The sequence below is a fragment of the Microcebus murinus genome, chromosome 10, assembly GCF_040939455.1.
Source record: "Microcebus murinus isolate Inina chromosome 10, M.murinus_Inina_mat1.0, whole genome shotgun sequence".
NCBI lineage: Eukaryota > Metazoa > Chordata > Mammalia > Primates > Cheirogaleidae > Microcebus > Microcebus murinus.
The window spans coordinates 43,732,920-43,743,552 of NC_134113.1; the positions used below are offsets into that span (position 1 = coordinate 43,732,920).

At 38.7% G+C, this 10,633-nt stretch overlaps 1 protein-coding gene across 3 annotated transcripts in view; it reads right to left on the reverse strand.

Moving 5' to 3' along the window:
* TBC1D15 (TBC1 domain family member 15) overlaps positions 1 to 3,576 on the reverse strand; it is a 66,926-nt gene extending 63,350 nt beyond the window's left edge. For 2 of the 3 annotated variants that reach the window (XM_012738840.2, XM_012738839.2), the window contains exon 1: positions 3,500 to 3,576. In XM_012738840.2, the coding sequence (XP_012594294.1) occupies positions 3,500 to 3,529 (30 nt within the window). In that variant the 5' untranslated portion in view covers positions 3,530 to 3,576. The remainder of the gene's footprint in view (positions 1 to 3,499) is intronic. The other variant, XM_076007164.1, reaches the window with a different exon arrangement.
* Positions 3,577 to 10,633: the final 7,057 nt, after the last annotated feature.

A 10,633-nucleotide genomic window follows, 5' to 3' on the forward strand; every position in this document is an offset into this window, starting at 1 on the left:
AATTTCTTTGTGGAAAACTGCCAGCATAAATAACCATTCAACTGATTTTGAACCAACACTAACCTTACAATCATAAGACTGAAAAATCTTCCCATGCAATAGTAATTACAGCAACTAATATTTATTGAACACTAACTTGATGCCAAGCACTATTCTAAATGCTTTGCAAATATTAACTCATTTAATCCTCCCTACAACTCCATGATGGAAGTATAATTATTATCCCCACTTTACAAATGAAGAAATTGGAGCACAGGGAAGTTAAGAAATTTTCCCAGTCACAAAGCTATAAAGCAACCGGGCTAGGATTTAATAAGCAATCGGGATCCATCTCCTAACCACTGTCCTATTTTGAAGACCTTTCATCCACCACCATCATCATCATCATCATCATCAAAACTACTATATGACTTCTAAAACAAAATAGTTTTCAATTCCTAAAACAAGAATTGGAAAGACTCTGTGAAAACAAAGTTCACAGCCATATCAAAACCATATTCTAAATCTCTAGATTCTGCCATATCCAACCAATGATTTGCAGAGAAATTGGGATAACACCTACACAGCATCCACCATGTGCCAGGCTTTGTTCTAATATATTTAATAATATTACTCATTAATCCAGTAAAGTAGGTACTGTATGTTATAGATGAGAATACTGAGGCACAGAGAGGTTAAATAATTTGACTGCAGTCACTTGTATATGGTGAAGTTCGTTTCTGAAACCAGTTTGGCCCTTACACTGCTTCTCTACATGACAGAAATTAACTTCCTTCATCACTTCTTCAAACACCAAGTTCAAAGCAAGTAAAAGTTACATCCTAGATCTCAACACTGAGAGACTGTAATTCAACAGAGCTGATAGCCCGCATCTGTATTCTTTTTTTAAATTATCACAAGTAATTCTTGTTAGCCTTGGTTAACATCTACTCTGGACTTCTAAACTAGCAGTCTTAGCTGAACCTTGGTGGAGGGAGGGAGGAGATAAATAAAAGAATAAATACACAAACACAATTTCTCCCCTATCCTCTTTCCCAAAGATAAAAGATTAGGAAGTAGAGAAGCATAACGGTATCATGTCTTTTTATGCCATGTTAATCAGCTTTGATTATTATTTTAATGCAGATGGTAAAAAAAGTAAAGGGTTTTCATTTGTCTCTTAAAGCAAGAAACAGTCAGATTTGTGCATTAGAAAAACAACTCCATTGGTGGTATAGAGAAGGGACTGGAGACAGAGTCTGTAGACAAGGAGAAAAACAGCCAAGAACTCAAGGCAGACCAAAGGCCTAAACTGTGCATTGAGAGTAAAGATGATGCAGCAAATTTAAGAAACCTTTAAGATAAAATTGATAGGACTTGGTTATTGATTAAACACTATTACAGAAATGAACCCTCTAAGTGTGTTTAAAATGCAACTGGGTGAATGATGATGTCATTAAACCAGATCTGAACTTGCTGAGAGAAGAATAAATGAGTTTTGTTGGTCATGATAGTATTATTTGGGAGAGAAGTGGCTTCTGGCATGAAAAAACTAGTTTTAGTGGAGTAATGGAAATAGGTGTGAATTTGCAATAAAAATAAATGAGGTTATAAAATGGAGTTATGAAATATTAATATATGACTAATTTTAGTAAGTCAGACTATAAAAGCTGGTGGCTACAAAGAAAGAGTGAAAAAGTCTTCTATTTCACAACTCCGCTTCATAGCCTCAAGAGTTCTTCAACATTAACCCAAATCTGAAAAGGAGAGATGTAGTTTAAATGGAAAGCTTCCCCCTTGGGAAGTCCCAGATTGGATCAGCCAAGATGTAAAATCAAATAGGAAAACCTTTTAATATGTACTGAGTCAAGCAGAAGATCACCATTCCCCGTGAATATAAAAAGACAAAAACAAACAAGACAACCACAGAGCATGAATAACCCCAAGAAAGGAGCCCTCCAACCATTTAAGATAGCCAGTACATACAAATATGTACTATATTTTTTTTCATGTAAACCTAACGACTCCAATACAAGAAATAATGATTGGCATCTCCTCCATTCTGCAGATAAAGAATATAAAGGAGAAGTCAAAATTGCCCAATTTCCCAAGGTCACTTCAGATTAACAGCAAAATCAAGCCCATATTTGTTATTCTGCCATCTAGTGTAGTACTCCACACACCAAATCACAAATGTTGTCAAATAATTCAAAACGGAGTAGGGAAGGCAACAGGGAGAACATGAGTGAAACTCAAGGAGCAGAAAAAGCAATCTACAACGAATAAATAGTCGTTAGTGTTCGATGAGTCATTACCAGTCAGTCCCAGCTCTTTATGAAATATCCCTGCAGGCCGGGCGCTGTGGCTCACGCCTGTAATCCTAGCTCTTGGGAGGCCGAGGCGGGCGGATTGCTCAAGGTCAGGAGTTCAAAACCAGCCTGAGCAAGAGCGAGACCCCGTCTCTACTATAAATAGAAAGAATTTAATTGGCCAACTGATATATATATAAAAAATTAGCCGGGCATGGTGGCGCATGCCTGTAGTCCCAGCTACTCGGGAGGCTGAGGCAGAAGGATCACTCAAGCCCAGGAGTTTGAGGTTGCTGTGAGCTAGGCTGACGCCACGGCACTCACTCTAGCCTGGACAACAAAGTGAGACTCTGTCTCAAAAAAAAAAAAAAAAAAAAGAAATATCTCTGCACTGGGAAATGCTGCCAGTGGCATGTCATAAAGCTGACAGCCATAATTATGCATAAAATGTGACTTTGGAACATGAATAGGCAGTATACAAAGAAATCTCTACACCTAATCCTAACTCCTAACGAACTAGGAGGGTTCGTTAGGAAACACCTCCATAAATGAAATAGCCATCACGGAAATATCAAGGAAACGCCTAGGAAATAAATACTTGACTAATCGCCTTCCTGAAGAAGCTTAGGATGGTGTAAATTTCCAGCTCTCTCAGTAGAAATATGCCTTGCTGCTGACAACCACCAACCAACTGTTTCGTAAAACAGACCCAATTCATTCTTTTCTTCTATGCACACAGCTATGTAGCACCTGTTCAGCTCCTCCCAAAGGGAGCAAAGACGTCTTCACCATACTGAAGCAAAAGAAGATAGAGCCAAGTCAGGGTAACGCATCAAAGACAGAAAGAAAAGACGCTGGAGTCACCAGTAGACATAAATAACTAGAGTCAAGAAACAGAGTCAGAGAAAAGAAGGAACTAGGGAACCACCTAGTAAAGACTATACAAATAAAAGCTTCCCAGCTCCGGGGGCGGGGCAGAGGAGCACCAAGGCCTAGCTGGCCTTGGAGCAGAAGCTGGGTCTGTAACTCCTCGGCTGAACTGGCATTCTTGGGAAAACAGCTGACACCATCAAGTCCTCTTCTCCTACATGAGCCACGAGCTGTTCCTGAAGCGGAAAGGCCCTCGTGTCCCTCCCCTGTTTGGCCCCTGGAGAGCAAAAGCACACCAGTCCCGGAGAAAAGCAAGGGTCTTTCCCGGGGCCGTTACTTACCTTCCCGCTCACAACACCCGCCGCCGCCATGTTTCCTGAGCTTGCCTGGTGATGACGTAGCAGCGCCTCACGTGGCTCTCGGACTCACAACAACATCCGGCAAAACTAAAATAACATCCGGGCGGGAAAGGGGCGGGTAGTGGCTGGAAAGGCACTGTGGAAAGGGGCGGGGCGAAGAAAAAAAAAAAAAAGCCGCCTGACTCTTGTGCGCCGCTGGGGTGGAGTCTCAGGCGCAGGACTGCGCATGCGCCCCCCCCCTTTTTTTTTTTTTTTTTTTTTTTTTTTTTCTTTTTTAGTTGTGTAGCTGAATTGGGTTGTGTTGGGGTTTTCCTGCGACGAAAGTCTGACCCTAAGGCAGGCAACAGCAGTTTGGTGTGATGGAAGGAACACCATAATGGGAGCCAGTAAACATAGTCCTGGCTTTGTGGTAAGCAAGTAAGTCATCAACGGGCCCGAAACCCAGTTTCTTCATTTTAAAATCTATACTGTAGCATTGTAGTGAGTATTAAAGAAATCCCAGCCCTCTATATGAGGCACACACACGGAGAATTTTCCCTTCTATGCGAGGTATCTGAATTTGTTTCTCGTCACTGACACACATGACCTCGAGCAAAGTATTTTGATGGGAACTGTGAAAATACCATGCCCTCATTGCTCCAAAGTCTAATGCGCATAGTTTATAGCTCCTACAGTTATTTAATAGCTGTGTGGCGTGAAACAAGTTTCTAAATTCAAGCTTCGGGACGTAAAGTGGGAATTACCCAATGATTATAGGGAGGACAATGCATATGTAGTAAGATTTGTACAGGTACTAAGATAAGAATTTGATTTGTTCTCAGTGCTATAAAAGAATGCAGGGAGGATTCTTTTCCCCACCCTTCATCCCCTTTGACGACTGAGGCACAAGATCTGGGACTTTCCTGGCCCCAGAGTAAAATAAAAAGCCCCTTTGCACCAAAAACAACTGTGCCGGTTAAAGTTAGAGAAGTTAGAGGCTTTTGAGTTTGAGGTAAGTAGCAACCAAAGGGAACAACGGAAAGGGACAGTTGCAGGTTCTATGAATATCAGAAACTTAAATAGGAATGGATGTGTAGCACCATTAGGAAGACTACACACTAGGCATCAGAGATTCCAACCACGATCAAGACCCCTGTGGCCACCCTTGGCATTGAATCAGGAAAGCTGCTCGAGTGGAATGGATGAATGAGGTGGAAAGATGAGCATAGGTAACCAGCATTGAGTGAAGACTAGAGGGTCTTTTCCAAATGTACTGGACTGAGGCCCCTAGAATCTTCCAGTAATCTTGGGTGTGGAGAGGAGAGTCCTAATAATGACCCAAATTAAATTTTCTATCAGCTCAGAGCAATGAGGTGTGGTTAGACTAAACTTTTTTTTTTTTTTTTTTTTGAGACAGAGTCTCGCTTTGTTGCCCAGGCTAGAGTGAGTGCCATGGTGTCAGCCTAGCTCACAGCAACCTCAAACTCCTGGGCTCAAGCAATCCTCCTGCCTCAGCCTCCCGAGTAGCTGGGACTACAGGTATGCGCCACCATGCCCGGCTAATTTTTTCTATATATATTAGTTGGCCAATTAATTTCTTTCTATTTATAGTAGAGACGGGTCTCGCTCTTGCTCAGGGTGGTTTTGAACTCCTGACCTTGAGCAATCCGCCCGCCTCGGCCTCCCAGAGTGCTAGGATTACAGGCGTGAGCCACCTCGCCCGGCCTAGAGTAAACTTTTAATGTGACATTTCTTATACCCTGTGTTTTGGAGAAAAGTTGAAGCCCCCAGCACTGTGCCAGGAATAGAATGTTCAGTACACAGGTAGCATTAATGCTTGGGAGCTATAGTCTATATAAGCAGCTTGGGAGCTAAAGTCTTCTCATTGAAAAGCCTCATTAGCATTCCAGGTTCATCTACTTCTTGAACTTCTTAAGCCTCAGCCTCTGTGCTGGAGTTAGCCATGGGCTCTCCTTGAACCTCTTTTGCTTTTTCTCCACACACTATTCCTGGGCCATTATCCTCATAATTCTGGCATCATCAGCTCCTATGTGCTGATCTTTCCCAAATATCTCCAGCCCAAGTTTCTCTTTATTTCCTAAACTCTAGACCCTACATCTGCTGCCTGTTGGACTTTTTACTTGAATAAACTGTGCATGCCTCAAAAAATTTTACACCTTTGATACTCAGAGTATAGTATGCAGACCAAACGTACCTGGGAACTTATTAGAAATGCAGAATCTTGAAGAATCCCACCCCAGAAATACTGAACAAAAATTTGCATTTTAACAAGATCCCCAAGTGATTTGTATGCATATTAAACTTTGAGAAGCACAATCTTAAATGAAACTTTATTTTGCTTTTGTTACCTGAAAATTAGTACACTTTGCTGAATTAGAAATGTAGCCAGCACACAATTTCTCAAGGAAAGTTTTGCTATCATGGTACTTCTTTCAGATGTGTCTTCTGGAGAGCTGCTGGGAAGCACTCTCACTATGTCTTTCTTCCCTCTCCCCACTGGCACTCCCATGGTTCAGGTCCCTTTATCTCTGGTTTGGACAATTACTGTGGTATCTTCATTCATTCCCTTGCTTTCTACTTCGTCTTCCCCCAGCCCATCATTCATACTTTTACCAGATTAATCTTTCTAAAGCATAAATGTAATCATGTAAATTTCCTGCTTAAAATCACTTAATGGCTCCCCATTTCTTCAGGAAAAAGTCAAATTCTCCAGAATAGCATACAAGGGCCTTCATAAACTTTTCCTGCCTACTATTTTAGTTTTGTGTCTTAACTCTCCCCATTCAGACCCAATTTTCCACTCATAGCCAAATATCTGCCTTTCCCTGAATGTACTGTATTGTGTCTCAAGATTGCTTCTGACTGTAGCAGACTGGCTTGGCTTGGCTCATGGGACAGCCCCTGCACCAATCACTATGGCCCAAAGTATATGATGTTCTCAATTTCAGCAAAACAAAACAAAACAAAATCCTCATTAATAGCCTAACCTACATTTGTCCCTTTTTTCTCCATATAATCAATGTTTATTTAGATTTTACTGTTTACCATTTTCTTTGCTTACTTGTCTTTGTCCCCTCCGCTTTATTGACTATACATATAATTGACAACTAAAAAATTATATATATTTACAGTGTACAAAAATACCCCCAAAGTATATGATGTTCTAATTGGCTAGGTTTGAATCTGACCAATTAGGTTTGAATATGTCCATAGCCCCACTGAAATAATATGGAATGGCAGAGAAGTAATTCCCAGTGAAAACTCAGGAACCACTCCAGAAAAAGGGGGAGTGGTGCTGGCCAAGCCAAAACAGACATCAATTACAAAGGTTCTGTTTCTGTGCTGCAGTATTATTTTACAGTAGTATCACACTGTAAAATACTTGGTGGTTTACTGAACTGCCTTACCTACTAGGCCATGAACTAGGCAAGGACTGTGCTTTTCGTTTCTGTGACCACCACACCTGGCACAAATACCTGACATATACTAGATGTGAAGTGTTTGTATAACAAATTAATTTGAATCAATTCTCCTATTCAGAAATGGCACAGTTATAAGTTAATACAGAAAAGATACCTATTTTCCTTTTCCTTTTTTTGAGACAAAGTCTTGCTCTGACACCCTGGGAGTGCTGTGGCATCATCACAGCTCACTGAAACCTCAAACTCCTGGGCCCAAGCGATCCTTCTGCTTCACTCTCCCATGTAGCAGGAACTACAGCCACATGCCACCATGCCTGGTTAATTTTTTCTATTTTTGGTAGCTATTTTGTTTTTTCAATGCTATCCTTTGTCTATAAGCAAAGAGAGGAAACAAGGTCAGGATTTCAGAATGGTTTGTTTCAGGTTTAGTTTTCTGTTATACTAGAGGGGAAAAAAATCATAGTGCACTTACATATAGCAAGTGAACAGATTTTTTTAAAGCCACATGCATATAAATTTAATGTAAATAAAGTCATTAAGTTCCCTATAACTCTAAATAATTACTGTTTTCATAAGAGTAATTTCAAAGCTCTGGATTCATCTCCACGAACTATATAATCATTCACTAATTATAATTTATCATTCAAAAAGTCATATGTTGCAAAAGAATCTTAGTAGTAAATACCTTAAAGAAACTTTAGATCCAGGAGGGACTTTAGAGATAATCTCCTCAAGTTATTCAAGTGAAGAGATGAAATCTCTTAGTGATTAATGACTTGCCAAAGTCACAAGCTGCTTGAAGGCTGAATAGAGACTTCATTCCATATGCATGTCTCAGTCAGCTGTGCTACATTATCAGCTGGAAGTGATCATTCCCATCCCTGAACTACAGCATTTAATTACCATTCAATTTGATTCTCTCTCACCTCAGTTTCTGGCTGGCCTACTCATCTTTCCAGCTTATCTCATGTCATTTATTTATGATTCCGCCAACTTTTCCACTAATTGATCTCTACCTAGTCTGAACCCTTATAACAGTCAATACTACAAATTTTGTTTAATGCTTAATTAATCAAGGTATTGTCGTAGAGAGAGCATGAAGTTTGCTGACATCAAGGGGATTACAGGATTCCTCCCTGGAGAAATTGACTAGCTGAAGAAATCAGACCTTTAGGTACTAACAGCTGGGGTCCACATTGGTATGACACAACCACATCATCCTACAGTGAAGACCAAAGTTCAACCAGCCCCTCCTTTATACCCAGAACTTCCAACCAGCTCTTAAATATGAACATATAACCATAGATCATCCCACCTTTGAAGAAAACATTTAATTTGAAAGGCAGAATTCAAAACAAATGAACAAAAAAGCAATTCAGGGAAAATAATGCAGGGAAGAGAAGAAAAAAATTTAATTACAATAAATGCCCTATAAGAGATTTTGCATCCATGAAATAAGAATATTCAGAGAATAAAAAGAAGCTCTTAGAAATTAAAAATATATCATAAATGAAAAAACTTCATAAATGGGTTGGAAGATAAACTGAGGAAATGACCCAGAAATTAGAGGAAAAAGACAAAGATATGGAAATAAGAAAAGTTAAAAAAAATCAGTGAATTAAATCTTAACTTTTCTCCGTATCAAGGACAATGGCAAAAGGAAATCCCTAGGTGACAGCTGTCCTGCAGGCATAGAGAGAAGCCAGTTCAGATGAGATCAGAAATGTGAAGGGCTCCAAGAAGTATGTTACCAAAGGAAGAAGAAAGAAGGAGTTACTTGAATTTGAGTGTGTGGAGATATTTACACTTTTGGCAAAAACTGTGGAGATGATTTGGTGATGTGTACACTGAAAACTGAGCAAGTTAAACCAACATAACTTTAACAAAACTATGACTAGAAGAAAACTACCTCAACATAATAAAGGCCATATATGAAAAACCCATAGTTAACATACTCAGTAGTGAAAGACTGTAAGCTTTTCCACTGAGATCAGGAACAAGACAAGGATACCTGCTTTTGCCACTTCTATTCAAAATCGTATTGGAAGTTCTAGTCAGAGAAATTAGGCAAAAAATGACATAAAATGTATCCAGATTGAAAAGGAATAAGTAAAATTATCTCTGTTTTCAGAAGTCATGATCTTATCTGTAGAAAATCCTAACAACTCCACATACACACCTGTTAGAACCAGAAAAGAAAATATTTAGCAAGATTGCAGGATATAAAATCAACACACAAAAATCAGTTGCATTTCTATATACTAGCAATAAACAATCTGAAAAGAAAATTAAGAAAATAACTCCATTTACAATACCATCAAAAAATAAAATAGTTAGAAATAAAATTAACTAAAGAGGCAAAAGACTTATATACACTGAAAACTACAATGTTGCTGAAATAAATTAAATAAATAAATGGAAAGATATTCCATGTTCATGGATTTTTGTAGTCATCAAAGACCCAGCTTTTCACCATATTTCTGCTCTTTTATTTCTAAAATGTTGCCTTTTGTCTAAAAGTGTTCACTCTTGGTTTCAAAATGGCTGCAGAAGCCCCTTTCATTACATACTTTTAAAAAAATGCCCAAAAGCCAGAAGAAGAGACAGTTCCTTTCTTGAGTTCCTTTTTAAGACTAATGAAAATCCCTCAGGAGCCTTTCACTCAAATCCTTATTAACCAGAATTGCATCTCATTCTCAGTCTTAAATTTTGATAAATCTCTGGAAAAGGAAACACTATGATTTGCTTCAACTAATCAAGATTTACCACCCTGTGACTGGAGAAGATGTCCAGTCTCTCCTGAAGCAGATGGTCACTCAATACCAGGGAACAGTTAGCAAAAAAAGAAGGGGAGGGAGGGATTATTGGGTAGACAACCTATATGTCTGAAGCACCATATGAGTAGCTGGGATTCAAAGTTTACTTAATCCTTAATGCAACTTAAAAGTAATAACTACAGTTAATCTATTATATCTAAGGCTACTATCATCTCTCCCATGAGTGACTACAACAGCTCCCTTGTACTCCCTGCCCAAAATATTGTCCTTTTCTAATTTTTTCTCCACAATGAAGCATAGTAATTTTTAAAAAAAAATTTTTAATTTCAGCATATTATGGGGGTACAAATGTTTAGGTTACATATATTCCCTTTGCCCCAGTCTGCTGGGGGTACTCTGAACCCAACTCACATATGTTTGTTATCTGTGAGGGCAGATGCCCTGGAGAATTCATTTACTTTCCATGTGACAGTACCTCAAAGGGTATGCTTTATTCAGAGTCTAGTTGTGAAGTGAAAGATCTCTAATCTTTCATGATGTTATGAGTGAACATTCCCAGTTAGTTCTAAAAATAACCAATGATATACACATAAATGTGAAAATTAGCCCATTTTAAGAGCTTAAGAGAGGTAGAACTAAACCCAAAGATAATTATTAATATATATAATTTTTGTATAAATGTTTATAAAAATTATTTCAAATTTAATTTTAAAGTATAATGAAATTCCTACTATTTCTTTGTGTCCTAATCATAACTGTGTAAGGTCTAGGGAAACCTGATGAAAAGTAAAACTATTTATACCCTTGTTCATATTTTTAGAAATATAGCTGAATGGCCCTTTTTTGAGCCTGGTAATTTCATACCTAGTTCTAGGCCTTGTGAGTCCTTCATTAATTTTTCTCTTCAAATTCACACT